Source organism: Macrosteles quadrilineatus, unplaced genomic scaffold (genome assembly GCF_028750875.1).
Source record: "Macrosteles quadrilineatus isolate MER2022 unplaced genomic scaffold, UCM_ALF_1.0 Scaffold_2__2_contigs__length_208266976, whole genome shotgun sequence".
Taxonomy (NCBI): Eukaryota; Metazoa; Arthropoda; class Insecta; order Hemiptera; family Cicadellidae; genus Macrosteles; species Macrosteles quadrilineatus.
The window spans coordinates 81088118-81113864 of NW_026542595.1; the positions used below are offsets into that span (position 1 = coordinate 81088118).

General features: G+C 32.3%; 1 protein-coding gene across 1 annotated transcript in view; it reads right to left on the reverse strand.

Annotated features, from left to right (window-relative positions):
- The window catches only part of LOC128984484 (fat-like cadherin-related tumor suppressor homolog), a 97253-nt gene that overhangs the window by 23566 nt on the left and 47940 nt on the right, over window positions 1-25747 (reverse strand). The window contains exons 17-21 of the mRNA XM_054403812.1: window positions 24667-24860; window positions 7841-8108; window positions 7078-7233; window positions 6474-6645; window positions 3167-3385 (exon numbers count right to left, since the gene is read on the reverse strand). Of these exons, the coding sequence (XP_054259787.1) occupies window positions 3167-3385; window positions 6474-6645; window positions 7078-7233; window positions 7841-8108; window positions 24667-24860 (1009 nt within the window). The remainder of the gene's footprint in view (window positions 1-3166; window positions 3386-6473; window positions 6646-7077; window positions 7234-7840; window positions 8109-24666; window positions 24861-25747) is intronic.

The window sequence follows — 25747 nt, forward strand, 5'->3', positions numbered from 1 at the left end:
ATAGGCAACAGTGAAATTTCTTTAGGGATATTAGTTTTTATAATATGAGAATCATATTTTAATTTGATTGTGTAAACTTTATGACTTGTTTGTCATTTCACTTCCATTTGATGTATCACCTGTGTTGAACGAAAATATTTTTTTAAATTTGAGACTGAATAATGAGGGTAATAATAATGGATTTAAAACTGGGATAAAGCACTAAATGAAAATTCTATGCTATATTACTTTGCCATATACAAAAACTTGCTCCAACGATGATGTGCTTAAGCTCCACGCTTAGTCTCCTAACTTAGAGCTTAGTGAAGATCTTCTTGTTATCCCGGAGCGTTGGAGTTTAGTTTAGTGAATTCCTGATCAGAGCCGTAACAGTACAATCTGTTAACTCTGTGGGTAAAAAACTCTTTTTTAAAATCTTAGTCTGCAATGAAACACATTCTCTCTAGAATAACCAATAATTATTGATTTATTTATTTATTTATTTATTTTACCTTCCAATGGTCAAGAACCAATTTACAATGTGTTTTATAGATGACTTAATCTAACTTAAACATATACATACAAAATAATTTTTGGCAATGACATGAAGTAGTAAATACAACTTGATTTGAGCAGTATCGAAATAGACGTACACAAAGCAGAAACAACCAATGAACAAGACAACAAATAAGAATAGTAGTGAAAAAATAAATGAACGACAAACAATAGATATATATGAGTTTCAACAATAACAATAAATATATGAGTTTTAAAATAACAATAATATATGAATTTCAACAATAACAGTAAATATAATTTCAACAATACAAAGAAAACAAGATTTGTAAGAAGAGAGAAACATTCATTGGTATGAAACAAATAAGATAAGAGTAATTTTGGGTGGTAACTATAATGAGCGGTGGAAGTCAGCCAGTAAACCCCCCCCCCCCCCGGATACCCTCCGGATTGTTCCGGATTGTTTTTTGGCTGTCTGGTGGATGTCGAAAGTGGCACAGAAGACATTCCCATTCCGAAGCATCCTTGCAAGGGGTCCATGGTACAGGTATCCACGTGCATAGTGCCTCCTTCCGAATAGGTCCTGGGATCTTGTACCAGATGGAACACGAATGTCCACTTCAGACAGCAAGGCAGGACAATCAATCAACCCGGTTACGAGCTTGGAGAGGAAGACCATATCAGATGCACAGCGCCTCGCCCGAAGATCCTGGAGATTTAGGTTTTCCTGCATTTGAGCCACAGGCACATCCCGATACTGTAGACCCTGGCGAACTCCAACCAATCTCAAAAACTTCCTCTGGATGCTCTCAAGCTGGCTTATCTGGCCAATTAAATGAGGAGACCAAACTGGGCAGGCATATTCGAGCAGCTGGCGAACAAGAGAGCAGAACGGAGTCCTAAGCGCCCAGGTGTTGCTCAGTCCACGGGTCGATCGAAAGAGAAATCCCAGAAGCCTTAGCCTTTGATAACTTTGGACATTTCAATATTACATCAAAGAAGAGTATTGTGTTTTATGTGTTGTGTGTTCTAAAATGTTCTGAAATCCGAATTGAACCTCTAAACAAGTAACCAATGTGGCTTCGTAATACAATGAGATTGGTTGTTATATTTAGCGAAACTCTAAAGCGATATACCGCGATTCAAGCCACATGGGCGGGCTTGATTACTTTTCAAGTTTTGGTTTTTTACTAAATTTGTTCTGTGTAGCTTTTTTACCTAATTGAAAAATTAAAAATGACCGTTCTACTGACAATTGAGTTGTTTGTAAAGCAATCTCTTAATCTTCCATAAATATCTAATCCATAATATCAGTTAATCTTCCATAAATATCATCACTGCCAATTTTTATTGAAATATGTTTAAGGATTATAAACAGATATAAAAAAAATACAAAACTACACATATCTATCACTACTAAAATATAATAAAACTAACAAAAGTAACTGATGCCTTATTGTGATAGTAGAATAATACAGGGCGTTTATAAAAGAATCATCAGGTTTTAAAACATTTTATTGACGTTAATGTTTAACAAATATGGCTATAAAATATATCAACAGAAAGAAGAACTCTTAAATTTTTCTAAGATACCCCTATAAGTGCTCAATGTGCCGTCCATTAGCCGTGGAGCAAGTTTCCAATTTATGTTTAAATCGTCCCATACACCGGCTAGCATCGCAAGGTTCATTGAATCTACAGCATTGTGAATTCGTCCATGGAGCTCTTGAAGTGTTTGAGGCATTGTCATTATAAAAACGTTGTAAAAAATCACACAACGAAAGATCAGAAGATCTACGGGGCCATTTGAGAAGGGTCAAGTCATTATCGTTAAATCTGGCAATCCACCTCAGTTTCTAAGAGAACTTTTGCGTGACCACTGCTTTTACATTTTAATACACCTCCAGAGTTCAACTGGCGATACCACCTTAAAATGCTTTAGTGTGTTTTTTAAAATGACTCCAAAACTCACGCTGGACGGTTATTAAATATGCACTTAATGAAAAACACTTTGTCATACCGTAATGAAAAACACAAATTTTTGTTCTTGAGTTGTAATTATTTTGCAAACATGCAAACACGTCCAATAAAAAAACCAAGACTGATTATTGAACAGCTGATTATAAAACTTGGAAACATGCTTTTTAAGCACATGTTTCTAATATTAATGTGAGACAAGAATTGGGCGAGGTACATGCCATTAAAACCTGATGATTCTTTTATAAACGCCCTGTATTTATAATTATAATAGGTTTTACGACAACTATTAAGAAGTTCTCCCCTTGAAATCCAACATTTAATGTTTTTAGCATTAATACCATCCAGTCTATAAAATGCAAATAGAGATGAACTAATAACGCAAAGAAATGTTGTTTACCACGGTCGTTTGTGTTCAGTCAAAGTAATAACGTTGGCTACAGCATTATCATACTAACATCAGCTACTTTTATAGTATTACAACTAGTTTCAATTGACTATTCTATATTCATACACATGCTATGTTCTGGTAAAGATTTCTAAAAAAATATCTTGAGAGTATAAAATAAAAATTTTACTATCTAAGTACTTTATCATAAGATTATTAGGTTAAGGAAAAATGTACATTGGTAAAAAAGATTAATATGGTGGTTTTGCTATGTGGTAGTAGGAGTAATGGGCAGTGGGCACCTACCAGCCGTCACATCGATGGAGAAGCGTAGGTCGTTGTCGAGGATCGCGTATGTAACAGGATGGTCAAACGGCGCCTCGGCAACCACTCGCACAGGCAGGAGAGAGTGAGGAGGTAAGGACTCTGGCACAGTCACTGTATATAGCTGCCGTTCAAACCTAGGGGAGCTCTCCGCCACCACCTTCACCACCAGCGTAGTCTCCGTGGAGCACGGCGTCACCCCTGTCAATGGAAAGCACATGTATACTCCATTCTACTCCCACCATACTTGTGGGAATCGTACTATTGCTAGAAAACATTGCTGGAAAAATAATGTTTTCTGATTGCAGGTTGCTTCAACTGTCCTAGTTGCTCTGGTTAACGCTCTCATTCGTGTAACTTTTGATTTGTGTACATTGGTATTTCAACCTTATTTTTTGGGTTTTGACTTGATATCGGCTAGTTAAACATGTTTGTCAGTGAAAATAAAAAAAAAATAAAACCATAAACTTAAAGGGAACATTTCACGGGTTCTGATGTATTTAGGACAGCATTCCTACATGGCTCATAGGCGCTTCTTGCTGGGCGGTTAACGTGGAATGGTGTATAGTAACCGATAAGTAATAATTATATTAATTATTATTCGTAGTAAATAATATTTTCCTCCCCTTATGAAACACAACATTCTTAAATCATTCTTATTGCTAAAGTAACACGATAAAAAATTGATTAGAAGTACCATTAAGCTTTATTTCCACCAGTGACATATAAATCTGTCTTATGAATAGTATAACTCTACTTGAAGAGCTCTACCTCTTGTAGACCACTCATTTGTAAAATAATATTTAATTAGTGCCTAATTTTTCTTACTTTTCATGAACTTACAAAAGCTAATAAAGGAAAATAATTTTTGTCATGTTCTGTTTAGGCTACATAATTCAAACACCATAAGCCTTTAGGGTCCATCATTGTACACTATGTATCACGACAAAGGAGGTTAACTAATTCGTGTTTTACTGATGGTTTCAGGGCTTGGTGTTATGTCAGGGAGTTCGTTCACATGTTGTGAACGAAGGAGAGTAAAAAGTGGATGAAAACATTATTATTATATTAACATACGTTTTCATGCTGTTAATATCCAGTTTCCATTAAAACTTTCAAGTTTTATTTCTTCAAGCATACCATTTAATACAAAATTTCTAAACCATTCTTTGAGTTATTGCTTGATCAAAATAGTTTATATTATAACCTAAATCTATTTATCCATTATAAATTGTTTGGTTTGAAATACGTTTTATACCTCTTGAATCATTGTCATTCAGTACAAATCTACTTTTATGCTTTAATACTTTTGTTAGGATAATAAATACTAGGCATTTTAAATAAATTTATGATAAACACTGCTAGCAATCTTCAGGTTGGTTATGGACCCAATCAATCTTATAAAATGTATAATATTGTCATGTTTGTTAAAGCTCCCGTAAAGCACAAACCGCTTATAAGACCACCTGTGTCGAAAGTAATAAGATTTGGCTTTGCCATGTCGTACTTTTTACCACTTCAAGATAATGTTATTAAAGTCAAATAATTTTTTGTTTGGCCACGGAAACATGCAAAAAATTGGTGGATATGAAATAAAATAAAATGAAATACACACATTTTGTATTTTTTATTACCAATGGGAAATTTAGGGCTATATATCTCTTCCTTACACATATCTTGCCTCAGACTCACATATAACACGTTGAAAATAACCTAATATTTAAAACATAGATTTGACAATTAATCAAGTGGAGTTAAAAGTTTTGTGGCAAAAGGTAGAGTTTTGTTCAAACATGTCCAGTGAGTGAGAGCAATACATTAAATATCTTTCTGTGATTGTTCTTTTCAAAGCAAGAGCTCAGTTGCATGATTCTCGAAGGCATTTTACTAAGCCATAGTAAGGAATAGAATTGCTGCTCGCTGTGATTGGATAGACAACTGACGTACGAAGTTGAGAATGACCAATTACAATCGGTCTTTTCATGCAGTATTTGTCCATATTTATCAGTCCGCCCGGAAATTTATTTGGTTGTTCTAACACAACAATTTTTGACGGAAGGGATAGTGCTGAGAATGTGGACCTAACTTTAAAACACTCTCTTGATGAAGCATCCACCTGGTTCCGGACTAATTTTATTTTTTTAATCAGGAAAAAAACTATTTGAATTGTTTTCAGCCTCTGAAACATTGAGCATGAAGTGAGGAGTGTTAAGCTCTTAGTCATTCACCTAGACTGTAATCTAGATTGGAATAGTCATATTGGCTATGTTTGTAGCCAGCTGCCAAGGGTTGTTATTTACTCCGTAGGCAAAAGTGCCGTGTGCCAAACGCCTGGAAAAGGATTGCATATGAAACTTTTTCAGAGTATTATCACATATGGATTGACACTTTGGGAAGCCGCCCCTGGAGTCGAGAGTCCTACTTCTCCAAAAAAGGCAGTAGGAATTGTGACAGGAGACAGGCGCCTCGATCATTGTAAACGATTGTTTAAGGCTCAACCTCTTATAGCTGTTAAAACTTTTGATCTTTAAGTCGATCATCAAAACAAAGGAGGTAGCGGACGCTCTTGAACTGAGGAGAGACATCCACTCGTACAATTCGAGAAGAAAATTTGATGTAAATGTACCCTTTTTTAAGCTTAAGAAACAACAGTTAAGTTATGCCACTATAAGCCTTAAGCAATGTTTTCTTGTACAGTCCGTAACCTTATAAACAAACAATTCAAAAAGAGTGTGGAATGGTCAACCCATTTGTCAGTGCGGATGAATTTTTAACTTAAAGATTAAGTTAAATATGTAATTAAGTTTTTAACTGATGGTTTACTGAGTGTGCTGTTTTAGTTTTTACACTTTGAATGGTGAGATTCAGGTACTCTTTCACAAATGTTATTGTGTGGCATATATGATATATTACTTTCTTTTTTAGCAGGGTTTTAGTTGAAGAAATTGTTTTATTATATTGTACCTTGATGTAATGACGTTTTCCAAAAGACATGTATATGTGTATCTAAAGGAAATAAATGATCTTATGTTTATTGCAACGAAAAGTGATTTTAATTAAACAATACAGGGTAATCACCACGATGATGATAAAACTAAGGATGTACCTGATATTTATTTTGCTATAAATTAATTACTTGGGCATGCGTGCTATACATTAATTAATTGGGCATGCGTGAAGAAGTTTCCCTTCATGAAATTGTTTTAGCCTAAAATATTATTCATTAGAATTTCCAGAAAATTGTAATCACACAGCCAGACTATTTACACGGGCGACACATAGGACTTACCTCCATCGTATGCCGTGATGATGATGATGTACGCCTCTTGGGTGTCTTGCAGAGCTTGTTTCAGACTAATCTCCCCACTCTTACGGTCTACCTTGAACAGTTCCCCGTGGCCGCGGGTCAGCTCGTACCTCACCTCTCCGTTCTCTCCCTCGTCCAGGTCAATCGCCAGGACCTGCAATCGACAACACCCTCAAACCAAGGTTAATACAAATCTAGATCTAGTTAAACATATGTTACTGTCTTTTCGCTGCAATCAATTCACTTAAACATAAAGGTTCGTTTTTAAGATGAACACCATCAACTGATATCATGCTATCATTACCCTTTGTCCACTTCTTAACTAACGTTTTCATGTCCACGTATTAGTCTATGAATCCATGTATTCGTGTCTGTATTAGTCCATGACAAATTTTAACACTACCAAGTATGATGAGGATTAGATCATGTAAAAATCACATGGCGTTCAACAAAACAAAGAAATAAACGGACCGCTATCAGTGCTTCAAGTATTTCTAACTGTCTACCTAATTGTGTTTCTACATACTTCTAACATAATTATTATCTAAACAATCCGTTCCAAATACGGGTTTTTAGCTGTACTAACCTTGAAGAAAGCCATATGTTTGTGTGAGCCCACTGACACTGCCACTACGTAAGGTGTGTTCATGAATACTGGACAGTTGTCATTGACATCTACCACGCTGATGTTCACCAGTGTTTGGATCAGCTGTTTAGTGTCATCCGAATATTCATACTCTGCCTGAAAATAGAGTAACTGGCAATGCCTTTGTTCACATAGCCTACATTTTAGTTAATGTTATATTGGGTTTTGACTTTCATGCCGAATTCTAGACTTTCGCAACGTTAAAATCCAAATTCTACAGTTTTATTGGACACGTCATCAATTATTAATGTGTGTATAGTTTGAAAATCTATTTTAGTTCCATAGCATTTTAACAATATCTGTATAACACCAGAGAGCTTTAAAAAATTATCCAAAGTAAGAGTATTTATTCTTCCTATACTGGGTTTTTGGCTTAAATGTTACCGGAATTGGTGGAAAGATGGCTCAGTTGGTAACTCAATGGACTGTAAAATAGAGATAGTTGTGTCTTGGGATCCCAATGTCATCACTTACAATAATTTTTAGAACAGTTCTTGGACTGTACTGGCTCACATTCTAAACCTTTGAGGCCAATAAAAACGAATAAATTCTAAAAGGGATAAAAACATCCTCAAACAAATAAAAATAAGTCAAGTGTACAACAGAAATTTATTCAATTTGCATGTCTGCACACTAATGAAGCTTTATCTTAGACGTATTTTATACATAAAAAAATAACCACCATATTATAAACAATCCTAACCTGAATGTATATGGTGAAAAGATCCTTATCCTCACGGTCGAAGGGTACACCAGTTGTAACAAGTGCTCCAGAGGTAAGGCCTAAGTGGAACAGCGGGGTCGGGTTGGCCATGCGGAACCGTATATGTTGGTTGAGCTCCTCCCCCACCACGCTGACTACAGCCACAGTCACCGGCTTAGTAGAGTTCTCTGTCACATAGCCTTGGTAGACTGGATGCTGGAACTGAAGATGCGAGCTGCCGCTGTCTAGCCACTGAATGTTCACTCGTCTGTAACCATTGAGTCAAAACATGTTGCAGCAAATTCAACCAATACGTAAATACACGGTGTCAGGAAACTGGCACATAACTACTTCTATTAGTTTGTCAACATCAATTATAATGGGTAAATAGTGGAAGTAACTACGATATTGTGATAATTTTTACAGTATTGGAGGTTGTACCATTTTCTTTTTGTCAAGGACCTTAAAATACGAAAATTTAATCAAAATCTTTCGTGCCATTTATGTAAAAATCCGAATTTTGGGAGGTTTTATGAGAAAAACGGCATTAAAAATTGTAACTAAAAATAAAAGAAAATAACTGGAGATACCATAGTTCTTGAATACTAAATTTAATCAAAATCAACCACAGGGATATCACATGACGTTACACGTCAACACACACATTACTTCGAAAACAACTTTTTGGGTTCCGGTAGACGGTAGACCCAGCGGTTATTTCTGCCCAATACTAATACACGATAATCTTTACGAAATAATATTTATGCATATACTGTGTATAGGGGGAGAAAGTAAAAATATACAATTGTAAATGTAAGGGTAATATGGATACTACCACGTCACTGACAGAATCGTATTAACAAGTATTAACGTATCGGCATCACTGATGACATCCAACATCAAAGCAATTCAACGTAATAGGGTTAAGACTTTACTACTGTAGTACCTGAATAGGGGTGAAGTAGTAGCGCCTGAAGTTGGCTGTAGGAAAAGCCGAAACGTCAGTACTTAGTAATAGGTCTTAGTCTATGAAACAGTCGTACCCAGAAGACTTAGTTAATTGCGTTATTTCCAAATGCGTTTGATTGTAATAATAAAAATAAAATATATAATATGCTTTAAATATATGTAAAAAAAATATGCAAAGTTTCAAAATTCAAAAGAAAACCCATCGCGTTTTTTTTTTTACCGCCGTATGTTCTTAAGAGTGGACATTTGATTTAAGTTTGCTAATAAAACCTCTTTGGAGAAACTGTGTTATGTAATTATGTTCATATCATGTGTTATAAGTTTCATAATGTTTCAATAATGATATCAAAAGACAAATTTTTTCTCATAATTAAAGTAAAAAAAGACAGTTCGTGTAGCTAGAATAATCTACAGTTACTTATGATGTTTGGATTACAGTAATATTAAAAACGGCATGAGTAGAGAATACAGATTTCTACTTTAGGTTTTTGGAAATAATACCAAACAACTGTAGCATTCCAACATTTAAGCGGTGGTTGTTGTAATTTAGTGATTAGTTGAGCCTTGTTGCAACATGTAATCGATGTGTATTAACATTAAGCCACGTGTCAGCCAGAGAGTTAGGAGAGCCTTGTCACAAGCGTTTAGTCAATGCAAGTCTGAAGTGATACCAGAATAGTATTGTCTAGATTCAGCAAAAAATTGTAATGTAACGTTTGTTCTAGGTAAGGTATTTCTGGTTAAATGTATTTAATTGCAATTTGATCATTGAAATTTTACAGGTAAGCATCAAACTACCCCAATTATATTTAAATTGTAAATATCGCTTTTCTACTAATCGCCACGTTTGTTAATCTATATTACAACTTATAGGTGTAACAGTATCATAACAGTCACAATTTAAAATAAGATCATAAATATTCATGTGAAAAGTTACACCTGAATAAAAGACCCAAGAAACTTGATAGATTTGAAACAAAGCAAAGTAAATAATTGATGAAGTGAAGTTAAATATAATAGTTGTTTCCTCCCATAAGCCATTAAATTTTCAAAATTACGTCGAATATAATGCAGCGCGTTGCATGGAATAAACAAAACTTATTATGTTAATTTATTCAAACGAGTCAAAGTAAGTTAGGTTTAAACGAGTACACAGGTTCTACTGGTTATAATAACATCAGATAGCGCTTCTTTTAATAACAAACATTTTCGTTAAAAGTATAAACGGGTTGACAGCTTTCATTGTTTACCATATCAGGTTGCTCCCAGGCATTCATTGAAATTTTAATTTATAATTTATATTCTTGCATACATTTCATTTAAATAATTTGAACTACCTATAACTATTTTTTTGAACTCAGCCTATTATTTATTTACTATTTATTTACCTACACCAAGGTTTAAATAGGTAATTTAAAATATGAAATTTAACTATATTAATACTATATTGTGTTATTTTCGATCGCAAATAAAAAATAAATTACTAGGTAGTTAATTGGGTTGGATTTGTTTTTCATCTCCTTGACTTGAATTTAGCAAGTATCTAATTTAATGAATGACGAATCCCTTAAATATAAGAATATTACAACTAAATAAAAAATTAATAAACTACTCATGTTATGATATTATATGTTTATTCCTCGTATTATATTATGATGAACGTCAACATCCAAACACCTTTGATATGACCTTGACCTCTGGTTATTGATCTACTTGGTTTTCTTGACAGACCACGGAGTTATAGCAGAAGGTGGAGTCGTATTATGCGATAGGATTCCGGCGGTGACATAACGTTTGTCATTATTGACAAAGTCGGTCATAAGCCTCCTCTTCATCCTCTTGTTCGCTCCCGAGACAGAGATGGAAAATAAGACGTTGCCCAGTTGCTTTTTACAGATTATTTATAGTTTTATGCCTAATTAGAAATAATGTTTAACGCATTATCTTTAACTACCAATTTGAATACAACATATTAAAGCTACTCGTAAAAAAAATAATATACCTTTTGTAAATCACAAAAAGCTGGTTATAATATCTAATAGCGATTCTTGTAATGACAACAATTTTCGTTGAAAGTGTAATCTTCATTCTTAATGGAGAACCATTAACGTTGGTTTCAATAAAATTTAAAATAAAAATATCTCCAATATTTCATTTGTTTATAAGGCAATGGGCATCATCAGACACATTACAAATACTGAAAGTTATTTTTATAATAATAAATCTTTAAACAAATTTAACACATAGGTAGTAAAATATTAAAATTTGTTCTGTCATGTATATGTAAGAAAAATTATAAAAAAAAAAATATATTAAAAATAATAAAATGTGAAGTACATAGGTTTAATATATAACTTTTAAATGTGGAAATTAGTAATGTTAAATTTTGAATCGGTCCATTACAATTATGTATTAGACTGTCCATTTATTAATATATAATAATCTCACGCATTTGGTTCGTTAGGTTTGGTTACATTCTTCAGTAATTTTAAATTTTAAATTGAAATTATGTGGCATGTTTCTAAACAATGTTTCGCTATTTTTCAGGTCTGTTGTGTGTTATGTGGAAAGCGTACTTCTTATTCAGCCTACAGAATGGCACATTGAGTTGATCTTTTCCTCTGATATTGTAGGTGTGTTGTTCCACTCGCTTTGTAAGGGACATATTGTTTTCCTCAATATAGGTCAAACCAAGCAAGATATACCGACTTATAATAAGTATACCCAGTCAAAACTACTTTTAAAATACTTTTAAAATATTCAGCAGGATTCACACTTTGTGAGATCTCGACCTGCAATAATACTACTGCAAACATAATTGTAACATACTTTAAATGCGAACGATTAAATACAATCTTACACGTGTAAATCAGCACTCTGATTGTGTTAAATTTACAATAACATTTGAAGATGCTCAGAAAGATGTTCCTCAATTCACTGTGAAAAGAGCACAAAACTGTGTCAAAGATATTTTCTAACATTTGTTAGGTTTTGACTATTAGACTGGACTATAGAAGTTGTTTGTTTTGTTTAATCGTAATTTGATTTTGTTTTGAACAAAACGAATTTCAGATCACAAAGACATGATTAAATAAAAACAAACTATCTTTCATAGCCCTATTTGATTGTAAACAATATAAATGTTGGCTGTGTTTAAAATTTCATAACATAACCCATCGGGGTTTTTTTTTGCTACCTTTGGTCCTTAAGAGTGGATATTTTACTTAAGTTTTAGGATAAAACCTCTTTACAGCAAAGGTGCAATTGCTCTGTAAAGATATCAAAAAGGCACGTTTAATTAAGATATCCATGTTTTATGTCGTAATTGTAATAAATAGGTTTGTCGTGTCCTAAGAATTAACTCCACCTGCTTATGATATTTCGATAACTGTATTAGTAAAAATGAAAGGTGTAGAAAATAAATTTACAAATTTTAAGTGGTACGGTTTGAAAAAAATACCAAACAACTGTAGCATTCAAACATTTAAGCAGTGGTTGTAGTAATTATGTGGTTGGTTGAGCCTTGTTGCAACATGTAATCGATGTGTATTAACATTAAGCCACGTGTCAGCCAGAGAGTTAGGAGAGCCTTGTCACAAGCGTTTAGTCAATGCAAGTCTGAAGTGATACCAGAATAGTATTGTCTAGATTCAGCAAACTATTGTAATGTAACGCTTCACTTGCTAGGTAAGGTATTTCTGGTTAAATGTATTTAATTGCAATATAACTGTCCAAAAAAGAAAACATACCGTGCTATATTGACAAATTCGGTCATAAGTCTCTTCTTCGTCCTCTTGTTCGTTCCCGAGACACACAAGGAAAATACAACGTTGGCCAATAGTATTTTACTGATATCAGAACTCTGTTTGTGATTAAATTACATTGATAGCTTAATATAATTACAGAGAAGTACCTTAATCCACTTTAAAAAGAGCATACAACTCTAGGGGTTTTACATTTGTTTCTTGTTTACGAACTGACTGGACAATGTAAGTTTGTGTTTTACCTGGTTATAGTTTTATTTTGTTTTAGTCGAAACAAATTTCAGATTACACCTAAATGAACCAAATATTTATTGTTAGATTTTATCCTGAATGAAATAATTAGGGAATTTAGAGAGGAGAGAATTTAGCTTTAGACTTGAGTAATGGAATAGCAATAGAGATTTGCCTTTGAATTAATTCTTTCTAATCTTTATTACTTGTCTTGAGGTTAAATAAATGTATTAGTATTGAAGAGAGAGAAAAATCCTTATAACTTGTTTGGATATTGAAATTCTGTTGGGAAAAAAAATAATAAAAGTAAAAATGAATGAGTACAAAAGATGTATTTCCTTAACATGTAGAACATTATTTTAAAAAACAACAATAATCACATGTAAATATTGAAGAACCCAAAAACATGTGTTAGAGGCAGACTACAAGAAAAATAAATCATAGAATACTTAACACTGATTATAACACTGTATTAAACATTTACTGTGTTATAACCACTAAACAAGATTTATGGTTCGATTAGATTTAAAAGATATCTAGTAGGACATTATAGAGGTCTGCTGTATGAGAATGAGATAGAAAGAAACTATTTGAATCCATAATGAATAAAATCCACCTCTATTGTATCTTTGCCAATTCAATTTTCTTTTATGTTTTATTTAGCATAGTTTGAAGTTAGTTTGATACTCATATTTTACTGTTTAACAACAGTAAGTATCAAACTACCTCAATTATATACAAATTGTCTATATCACTTTTCTACTAATCGCCACGTTTGTTAATCTATATTACAACTTATAGGTGTAACAGTATCATAACAGTTACGATTTCAAATTAAGATCATAAATATTTATGTTAAAAGTTATAAAATTAAAATACACCTGAATAAAATACACAAGAAACTTGATAGATTTGAAAAAAAACAAAGTAAATAATTTATGAAGTGAAGTTAAATGCAATAGTTGTTTCCACCCATAAGCCATTAAATTTGCAAAGTTACGTCGAATATAATGCAGCGCGTTGCATGGAATAAACAAAACTTATTATGTTAATTTATTCAAACGAGTCAAAGTAAGTAAGGTTTAAACGAGTACACAGGTTCTACTGGTTATAATAACATCAGATAGCGCTTCTTGTAATGACAAACATTTCCGTAAAAAGAATAAACGGGTTGACAGCTTTCATTGTTTACCATATCAGGTTGCTCTCAGGCATTCGTTGACATTTTAATTAAATTTATATTCGTGCATACATTTCATTTGAATAATTTGAGCTATAATGATTTTATTTATGAACTCAGTGTGTTTATTTACCTACACCTAGCTTTAAATAGGTAATTTAAAATATGAAATTTAACTATATTAATATATTGTGTTATTTTCGATCACAAATAAAAAATAAATTACAAGGTAGTTAATTGGGTTAGATTTGTTTTCATCTCCTTTACTTGAATTTACCAAGTATCTAATTTAATGAATGACGGATCCCTTATATAAGAATATTACAACTAAATAAAAAATTAATAAAGTACTCATGATATGATATATGTTTATTCCTCGTATTATATTATGATGAACGTAAACATCCAAACATCTTTTATATGACCTTGAACCTCTGGTTATTGATCTACTTGGTTTTCTTGACAGACCACGGAGTTATAGCAAAAGGTGGAGTCATATTATGGGATAGGATTCCGGCGATGACATAACGTTTGTCATTATTGACAAAGTCGTTCATAAGCCTCCTCTTCATCCTCTTGTTCGCTCCCGAGACAGAGATGGAAAATAAGACGTTGCCCAGTTGTATTTTTACAGATTATTTATAATTTTATGCCTAATTAGAAATAATGTTTAACGGATTATCTTTAACTACCAATTTGAATACAACATAGTAAAGCTACTCGTAAAAAAAATACCTTTAGTAAATTACAAAAAAGCTGGTTATAATATCAGATAGCACTTCTTGTAATTACAACAATTTTCGTTGAAAGTGTAAGCTTCATTCTTCATGGAGAACCATTAACGTTGGTTTCAATAAAATTTTAAATAAAAATATCTCCAATATTTCATTTGTTTATAAGGCAATGCTGGCATCATCACACACATTACAAATACTGAAAGTTATTTTTACAATAATAAATCTTTAACAAATTTAACACATAGGTAGTTAAATATTAAAATTTGTTCTGTCAAGTATATTTAAGAAAAAATTTTAAAACAAAATTTAGTTAAAATAAAAAAATGTGAAGTACATAGGTTTAATATATAACTTTTAAATTCGGAAATTAGTAATGCTACATTTTGAATTGGTGCATTATAATTATGTATTAGATTGTCCAATTATAATATACAGTGTGTAAATTAAGTATGGAAACAAATCTGTATTTTTAAAACCGAAATAGATAGAAATATTCTATTTGTGGCAATAATAGTTAACAAAGATTCCGCAATTTTTCACATGAAAAATATTTTTTTACCCCCCTAACAGGGTAGGTGGTAGGGGGTGACTTATTTTTTTCAAATAGCAACCCCTATTGAGTGACCCCTCATTTTGAAGGGTTTGTCAAAAGAAACACAATGACGCAAATCCGAGGTGAATATCTCACTCCTAGCCCAAATGGTGGATATTCCAAAATTTGATTTATTGTACGTGAAAAGCACCAATTTCACAAATAATGGAAAGAAATCTGTATTTTTAAAACCGAAATAGATAGAAATATTCTGTTTGTGGAATTGATTGTTGACATAGGTTCCGCAATTTTTTTAATTAACAATATTTTTTCAACCCCTTTAACAGGGTAGGGGGTGGGAGTGACTTATTTTTTTCAACAACAACCCCTATTGAGTGACCCCTCATTTTGAAGGGTTTGTTAAAAGAAAAAGAATGACGCAAACCCGAGGTAGATATTTCACCCCTAGCCTAAATGGTGGGCAATGAAAAATTTAATTTTTGTAAAAAAAAGCCCATTTTGGAATATCCGCCATGTTAGCTAGGAGTGAGATATTCACCTCGGATTTGCGTCATTGTGTTTCTTTTGACAAACCCTTCAAAATGAGGGGTCACTCAATAGGGGTTGCTATTTGAAAAAAATAAGTCACCCCCTACCACCTACCCTGTTAGGGGGGTAAAAAAATATTTTTCATGTGAAAAATTGTGGAATCTTTGTTAACTATTATTGCCACAAATAGAATATTTCTATCTATTTCGGTTTTAAAAATACAGATTTGTTTCCATACTTAATTTACACACTGTATAATAATCTTATGTATTTGGTTCGTTGGGTTTGGTTACATTCTTCAGTAATTTTTAATTTTAAATTAAAATTACGTGGCGTGTTTTTAAACAATGTTGAGCTATTAGTGATTTTTCAGGTCTGCTGTGTGTTATGTGGAAAGCGTACTTCTTATTCAGCCTACAGAATGGCACATTGAGTTGATCTTTTCCTCTGATATTGTAGGTGTGTTGATCCACTCGCTTTGTATAGGACATATTGTTTTCCTCAATGTAGGTCAAACTAAGCAAGATATACCGACTTATAATCAGTATACCCAGTTAAACGTGTTGCCAGCTTTCATTACTGACCATATCATGTCGCTTTCAGGCATTAGTTGAAATGTACAAAATATTTAATAACCTTTAGAAAATATTCGGCAGGAATCACACTTTGTGATATAAGTTTTATAATGTTTCAATAATGATATCAAAAGACAAATTTTTTCTCATAATTAAAGTAAAAAAGACAGTTCGTGTAGCTAGAATAATCTACAGTTACTTATGATGTTTGGATTACTGTAATACTAAAAACGGCATGAGTAGAGAATACAGATTTCTACTATAGGTTTTTGGAAATAATACCAAACAACTGTAGCATTCCAACATTTAAGCGGTGGTTGTTGTAATTTAGTGATTAGTTGAGCCTTGTTGCAACATGTAATCGAGGTGTATTAACATTAAGCCACGTGTCAGCCAGAGAGTTAGGAGAGCCTTGTCACAAGCGTTTAGTCAATGCAAGTCTGAAGTGATACCAGAATAGTATTGTCTAGATTCAGCAAACTATTGTAATGTAACGCTTCACTTGCTCTAGGTAAGGTATTTCTGGTTAAATGTATTTATTGCAATTTGATCATTGATATTTTACAGATAAGCATCAAACTACCCCAATTATATTTAAATTGTAAATATCGCTTTTCTACTAATCGGTGTAACAGTATCATAACAGTCACAATTTAAAATAAGATCATAAATATTCATGTGAAAAGATATCAAATTAAAATACACCTGAATAAAAGACCCAAGAAACTTGAAAGATTTGAAAAAAGCAAAGTAAATAATTGATGAAGTGAAGTTAAATGCAATAGTTGTTTCTCCCATAAGCCTAATTTGCAAAGTTACGTCGAATATAATGCAGCGCGTTGCATGGAATAAACAAAACTTATTATGTTAATTTATTCAAACGAGTCAAAGTAAGTTAGGTTTAAACGTGTACACAGGATCTACTGGTTATAATAACATCAGATAGCGCTTCTTGTAATGACAAACATTTTCGTTAAAAGTATAAACGTGTTGACAGCTTCCATTGTTTACCATATCAGGTTGCTCTCAGGCATTCGTTGACATTTTAATTTAATTTATATTCTTGCATACATTTCATTTAAATAATTTGAACTATAACTATTTTTTTGAACTCAGTGTATTTATTTACCTACACCAATCTTTAAATAGGTAATTTAAAATATGAAATTTAACTATATTAATATATTGTGCTATTTTCGATTGCAAATACAAATTTCATTACTAGATAGTTAGTTGTGTACGATTTGTTTTTCTTTTCCTTGACTTGAATTTAGCATGTATCTAATTTTATGAATGACGAATCCCTGAAATATAAGAATATTACAACTAAAAGAAATGTAAAAATGTAATAAACTACTTCTATTATGATATTATATGTTTATTCCTCATTTTATATTACGATGAACGTAAACATCTAAGCCCCTTTGATATGACCTTGACCTCTGGTTATTGATCTACTTGGTTTTCTTGACAGACCGCGGGGTTATAGCAGAAGATGGAGTCGTATTATGGGATAGGATTCCGGTGATGACATAACGTTTGTCATTATTGACAAATTCGGGCATAAGCCTCTTCTTCATCCTCTTGTTCACTCCCGAGACAGAGATGGAAAATAAAACGTTGCCCAGTTGTATTTTTACAGATTATTTATAGTTTTATGCCTAATTAGAAATAATGTTTAACGCATTATTTTTAACTACCAATTTGAATACAACATAGTAAAGCTACTGGTAAAAAAAATATAATAAAAATATCTCCAATATTTCTTTTGTTTATAAAGCAATGGGCATCATCAGACACATTACAAATACTGAAAGTTATTTTTATAATAATAAATCTTTAACAAAATTAACACATAGGTAGTTAAATATTAAAATTTGTTCTGTCAAGTATATTTCAGAAAAATTATAAAATAAAATTATATTAAAAATAATAAAATGTGAAGTACATAGGTTTAATATATAGCTTTCTAATTTGGAAATTAGTAATGACACATTTTGAATTGGTCCAGTATAATTATTTATTAGATCGTAAATTTTTTAGATAATTATCTTATGCATTTGGTTCGTTCGGTTTGGTTCAATTCTTCAGTAATTTAGAATTTTAAATTGAAATTATGTGGCGTGTTTCTAAACAATATTTCGCTAATGCTAATTTTTCAGGTCTGTTGTGTGTTATGTGGAAAGCGTGCTTCTTATTCAGCCTAGAGAATGACACATCGAGTTGATCTTTTCCTCTGATATTGTAGGTGTGTTGTTCCGCTCGCTTTTTAAAGGACATATTGTTTTCCTCAATGTAGGTCAAACTAAGCAAGTTATACCGACTTATAATAAGTATACCCAGTAAAACGTGTTGCCAGATTTCATTACTGACCATATCATGTCGCTTTAAGGCATTAGTTGAAATGTACAAAATAGTTAATAACCTTTAGAAAATACTTTTAAAATATTCGGCAGGAATCACACTTTGTGAGATCTCCACCTGCAATAATACTACTGCAAACATAATTGTAACATGCTTTAAATGCGAACGATTTAATTAGATAAAACCTTAAACGTGTAACTCAGCACTCCGACTGTGATAAATTAACAATAATAATTGAACATAATCACAAAGAAGTTCCTAATTTCACTGTGAAAAGAGCACAAAACTGTGTGAAAGATATTTTCTTACATTTGTTAGGTGTTGAATATTAGACAGTACTATAGAAGTTTGTTTGTTTTATTTGATCGTAATTTGATTTTGTTTTGATCAAAACGAATTTCAGATCACAAATTTGAATCACATTCCAATAAACCAAAGGTCTGAAAGAATATTATTGACATATCATAGCACCCGTTATCACTGATATTCAGTTTGGTAAGATATATTATCATTATATGATATTTATTTCAACGCTACGGAGCAAGACATGGTGAAATAAAAACAAACTATCTTTCATGTTCCTATTTGATTGTAAACAATATAAATGTTGGCTGTGTTTAAAATTTCAAAATATAACCTATCGTGTTTTTTTTTTACTACCTTTGGTCCTTAAGAGTAGATATTTTACTTAAGTTTTATGATAAAACCTCTTTACAGCAAAGGTGAAATTGCTCTGTAAAGATATCAAAAAGGCACGTTTAATTAAGATATCCATGTTTTATGTCGTAATTGTAATAAATAGGTTTGTCGTGTCCTAAGAATTAACTCCACCTGCTTATGATTTTCGAGAACTAGTATTAGTACAAATGTAAGGTTTAGAAAATACATTTACAAATTTAAGTGGTAAAATTTGAAAAAATGCCAAACAACTGTAGCATTCAAACATTTAAGCAGTGGTTGTTGTAAATATGTGGTTGGTTGAGCCTTGTTGCAACATGTAATCGATGTGTATTAACATAAGCCACGTGTCAGCCAGAGAGTTAGGGGAGCCTTGTCACAAGCGTTTAGTCAATGCAAGTCTGAAGTGATACCAGAATAGTATTGTCTAGATTCAGCAAACTATTGTAATGTAACGCTTCACTTGCTCTAGGTAAGGTATTTCTTGTTAGATATATTTAATTGCAATATAACTGTCCAAAATGAAAACATACCGTGCTATCTTTATTGACAAATTCGGTCATAAGTCTCTTCTTCGTTCTCTTGTTCGTTCCCGAGACACACAAGGAAAATACAACGTAGGCCAATAGTATTTTACGGATGTCAGAACTCTGTTTGTGATTAAATTACATTGATAGTTTAATATAATTACAGAGACGTACCTCAATCCACTTTGAAAAGAACATACAACTGTAGGTTTTTTACATTTGTTTTTTGTTTACTAACTGACTGGACAATGTAAGTTTGTGTTTTACCTGGTTATAGTTTTATTTTGTTTTAGTCGAAACAAATTTCAGATTACGCCATTGAATCTTATTTAAATGAACCAAATATTTATTGATAGATTTTAACCTGAATGAAATTATTAGGGAATTTAGAGAGGAGAGAATTTAGGTTTAGACTTGAGTAATGGAATAGGAATAAAGATTTGCCCTTGAATTAATTCTTTCTAATCTTGATTACTTGTCTTGAGGTTAAATAAATGTATTAGTATTGAAGAGAGAGAAAAATCCTTATAACTTGTTTGGATATAGAAATACTGTAGGGAAAAATCACAAAAAAACACAAAAAAATGAAAGTAAAAATGAGTGAGTACAAAATTGGAGATATATTTCTTGGCCAATTAGAACATTTAAAAAAAAAACAACAATAATCACATGTAAATATTGAAGAACCCAAAAACATGTGTTAGAGGCAGACTACAAGAAAAATAAATCATAGAATACTTAACACTGATTATAACACTGTATTAAACATTTACTGTGTTATAACCACTAAACAAGATTTATGGTTCGATTAGATTTAAAAGATATCTAGTAGGACATTATAGAGTTCTGCTGTATGAGATAGAAAGAAACTATTTGAATCCATAATGAATAAAATCCACCTCTATTGTATCTTTGCCCATTCAATTTTCTTTTATGTTTTATTTAGCATAGTTTGAAGTTAGTTTAATATTCATATTTTACAGTTTAACAACAGTAAGTATCAAACTACCTCAATTATATTTAAATTGTCAATATCGCTTTTCTACTAATCGCCACGTTTGTTAATCTATATTAACTTATAGGTGTAACAGTATCATAACAGTCACAATTTAAAATAAGATCATAAATATTCATGTGAAAAGTTATAAAATTGAAATACACCTGAATAAAATACACAAGAAACTTGATAGATTTGAAAAAAAAAACAAAGTAAATAATTGATGAAGTGAAGTTAAATGCAATAGTTGTTTCCTCCCATAAGCCTAATTTGCAAAGTTACGTCGAATATAATGCAGCGCGTTGCATGGAATAAACAAAACTTATTATGTTAATTTATTCAAACGAGTCAAAGTAAGTTAGGTTTAAACGAGTACACAGGTTCTACTGGTTATAATAACATCAGATAGCGCTTCTTGTAATGACAAACATTTTCGTTAAAAGTATAAACGTGTTGACAGCTTCCATTGTTTACCATATCAGGTTGCTCTCAGGCACTCGTTGACATTTTAATTTAATTTATATTCTTGCATACATTTCATTTAAATAATTTGAACTAAAACTATTTTTTTGAACTCAGTGTATTTATTTACCTACACCAAGCTTTAAATAGGTAATTTAAAATATGAAATTTTACTATATAATATATTGTGCTATTTTCGATTGCAAATAAAAAATTACATTACTAGATAGTTAGTTGTGTACGATTTGTTTTTCTTTTCCTTGACTTGAATTTAGCATGTATCTAATTTAATGAATGACGAACCCTTAAATATGAGAATATTACAACTAAAAGAAATGTAAAAATGTAATAAACTACTCATGTTATGATATTATATGTTTATTCCTCATGTTATATTACGATGAACGTAAAAATGTAAGCCCCTTGGATATGACCCTGACCTCTGGTTATTGATCTACTTGGTTTTCTTGACAGACCGCGGGGTTATAGCAGAAGGTGGAGTCGTATTATGGGATAGGATTCCGGCGATGACACAACGTTTGTCATTATTGACAAAGTCGGTCATAAGCCTCTTCTTCATCCTCTTATTCGTGCTTGAGACACACAAGGCAAATACGACGTTGCCCAATATATTTTTTCAGATCATTTTAATTGTTATGCCTAGAGATTTCCGTACAACGCTTAAGTCTCACTAGCAATTCGACTTCAACGTAGAAAATCTTTAACAACAAAATATCTTTTTAATATGTTGCATGCCTCACTCTACTTGTTAGAGTACAAAAATACAACTACGTTAATTAATCACGTAAAAAATAATTGTGACATGGTTTAATCTGTTTGATAAAATACGATTTTATTGTATTATTAATTTATAACCGGATATCATCACTCTGTGATTTTTTACAAAGATAGTTTAAAATGATTACACAGACATCCCTCAATTCACTGTAAAAAGAGCACAAAACTGTGTAAAAGATTTTTTTTTACATTTGTTTAGTGTTGACTAACTGACTGAACTATGTAAGTTTGTTTGTGTTACTTGGTTATAATTTTATTTTGTTTTGACCAAAACAAATATCAGATCACGCCATTGAATCACTTTTAAATTAACCAAATATTACTGATAGATTATAACCTGATTGTAACATTGTATTTAGTAGATTTCAACACTAGGCGCGAAAGTGGTTCTTTTTACATTTGCATTACTGTTGTTTACAAACATAACTTAAAATAGGGTGTGGCTTGTATAATGTCCATAATGCACTAACAAAATTTGAGGTTAGCGAACAGAAAAAATTACCATAGGTTTTTATGTTCTCCATTTGAAGTTACCTAAAAAGATTATCTAGCTGACGATTTAGGGAAATAAAAACGGCTGCTTTCCGGACAGTATGATGGAAAAACGTTTACTGTGTTATAACCGATACACTAGATGTTTCAATTTTATTCAAAAGATATTCAGTAGAACATTATAGAGGTCTGCTGTGGGAAATAGAAAGAAACTATTTGAATCTGAATGTGATACACAATGAGAATTTTATTTGTTTTATTTATTTTTATAGCTATGGTAGATGGCCATGTGTATATTACTATGGCATACCGTAAGTTAAAACAACGAAACCGTGTACTTTCCTAATGCAAATGGAAAGCACTAGTATAACTGCAATAAGCATTTTATACTTGTACAGTTGTAATTGTTTTGTTAATGAGAAAATATTTATGTTGCCAACCAAACATACGGTCAACATTGACCATTGTTTAATAAGTGTTAGGTATGTTATTTTATGTTAACTTAAGTTTTGTTTAAGTGGTACATTTATGGAGGTATACTTATATGTAGTTTGAACAATAAAGCACATTTTTCATTTCATTTCATTTCACACTTCGTACCGGCCCCGTACGAAGGACGGGTTACCTCCTAGTTTGGCATCATTTGAAGTTTGTTTTTTTATATAAAATTCATAAATTTATATGGATGAAAATAGAATGAATTTATTAAGCAATACGTTTCTTTGTTTGTGGTGAAACGCTTGTCGTGCGTTTCGAATCATGTAAAGGAAAAACATATTCGCTAGATTTAATACAGTAATAATAACCCTATACTCTTATACAAGCTATGGCTATTTTAGGGTTTGTTTTTAAAACTTTTCTCCATACCAAGCGGAAGAATTTAGATTTAAGTTTGGAATTAGGAACTTGTAAGTCTAAAAACTCGATAAATGAAAGCCACTACCTCAGGAAAACTCGTATTTTGCTACAATACGTACACATTGCTTTGGAACGAGGTTCAATAGGGTTGCTTGATTCAGTAATTTGTTTGCGAGAGATGTAATCAAGTTTGGGGTGTCGGAGGAAACCAATCGACATAAAGATTGTATTATGATTTGTTTCAGTTGCAACGGAAAAGGGAAGTGTATGGTAGAGATTTACCCGGTAGTTTAATTTTAGTATCATACATACAATCATTTTCAAATGCTGAGCAAATCAGCCGGGGTAACATTTTAATCTTCTCAGTCAGTTTTTTTCATCTATGTTACTAGATAGCAATTTTAAGAGATTGTTCACCAATTAGTTGGTTTACATTCAAACACAACTGAGGATAGCACTTCTGAGTATAATATTACTGAATTGGGCAAAACCATTCCATCATATTTTCGCTGTTTTTCTCTCCTGGAGCATCGATTTCTAAACTCTATTGTTATTAGCTATAAGGTAATGGCACAGACCGGTAATTTGTTTTCCAGTTTAACTGTAGGTTTATATATTTGGCCTGTCACAGCTCCTACCCATCCACACTTCACGGCTGAATTCCAAGAACTGACTCAATAGGCACGTCACAATACAACTGAATGTCAAGTGAATAAATGTGTTGTAAGGTGAGGAACTCTGTCTCTGTAGTCTGTACTGGAGATCTTATACACAAAACCCAATACAGTAATAACCTGGCTTGTGCAAACGAACAGCCTACAGTTACTACAGCTATCAATGTCTGAGGTTAACTTGGTATCAATTATTCGAAATTATTGTTAATATGATTAGCATTTAATTAACTGATGTAACGATGAATTTTATCCTGACCTAACCTAAACTTTTTAACTGTATGTTCTTTACAAACAACCTAAAACTACCCAAATTTGCTTTATTGTAGTTTGTCGTCTAAAATATAAGATTTAATCACAACTACAATAGTGAGACCTTTTAATAATTTAATGGTTATAATAGGGACTGCTATTGCTTAAACACTCATTATCACTGACTCACGCTTGAGCTGAGTAGCGTCCGTCAGACACGGCGACTCTCAGCGAGTGGCTGTGGTGATGTTGAGCAGGTAGCACTCCTCGTACACTCAGCAACCCTGAGACAGGCTGCAGCGAGAACCAGCTGTCCTGGTTACCAGCGAGAATCATATAGCGAAGCTCGGTCACCCCCGCTGTGTCGTCATCTGTTGCTGCTACCTGCCAACAAACACTGCTTCACTGTAATCTAACGTTATTAGGGTTTCATGAGGCTTTTTAGTTTAAATTAAATAGTTTTGTTTGTAATTTGAGATAAATGTACTATAGAATTAGGGTAATTTGGTGTAATTTTCTACCTAAACCAGCTTTGAGCATCCATGTAAAAAGTAAATAAAGAAGTATGAGTATCATAAAATGAACTATCAGTATCTGAACATAAATGTATATATTTCGATTGTGGCCGGAACTAACTATCTTGATTGAAAAGTTGTGGAATATTTGGTAATGATGACCAAGTCGGAATGGATAGTGCACCAAAATAAAATCACAATAACTATGCAAATGTTTTGTAATAATATCTGATATTTAACCACTTCGATCACTAATATAAAGTCTTAAGTGTCTTGCGGAAACTGATTTTATTAGTGTTCTGAATATAAGGTGGACTATTCACCTATATTACTTGCGGAGTTGGATGCAGTTTGAAAAACTGTGAACATTGAAGTACCAATAAACGTATGTCTAGAAGGTAACATCGCTTGTTTATTATGCCAAGTTTATACAGCATTTATTGAATAAATATGTGTGAACAATGGACTGAATTAAAGGAATGTACTGTAAAAGAATTTAACATGAAATTGATAGCCAACAATGTATTTTATACACACAGAGGGTGACACAACACATGAACTATGTTAAAGACAAGAAGGCAGTGACATTAAGTAACTGCGGGGGTGGGAGAAGATAAATAGCGACAATACACAATTACCCTTCATGAGGTAGAGGCACTTTCATAATGACTGTATAAAATGTACTCGCCTTTGGCTCGCCCCAGGCCCCCTAGCTGTTAGTCGTAATTAGTAAATTAGAGTGAAGTTGTAACAAAG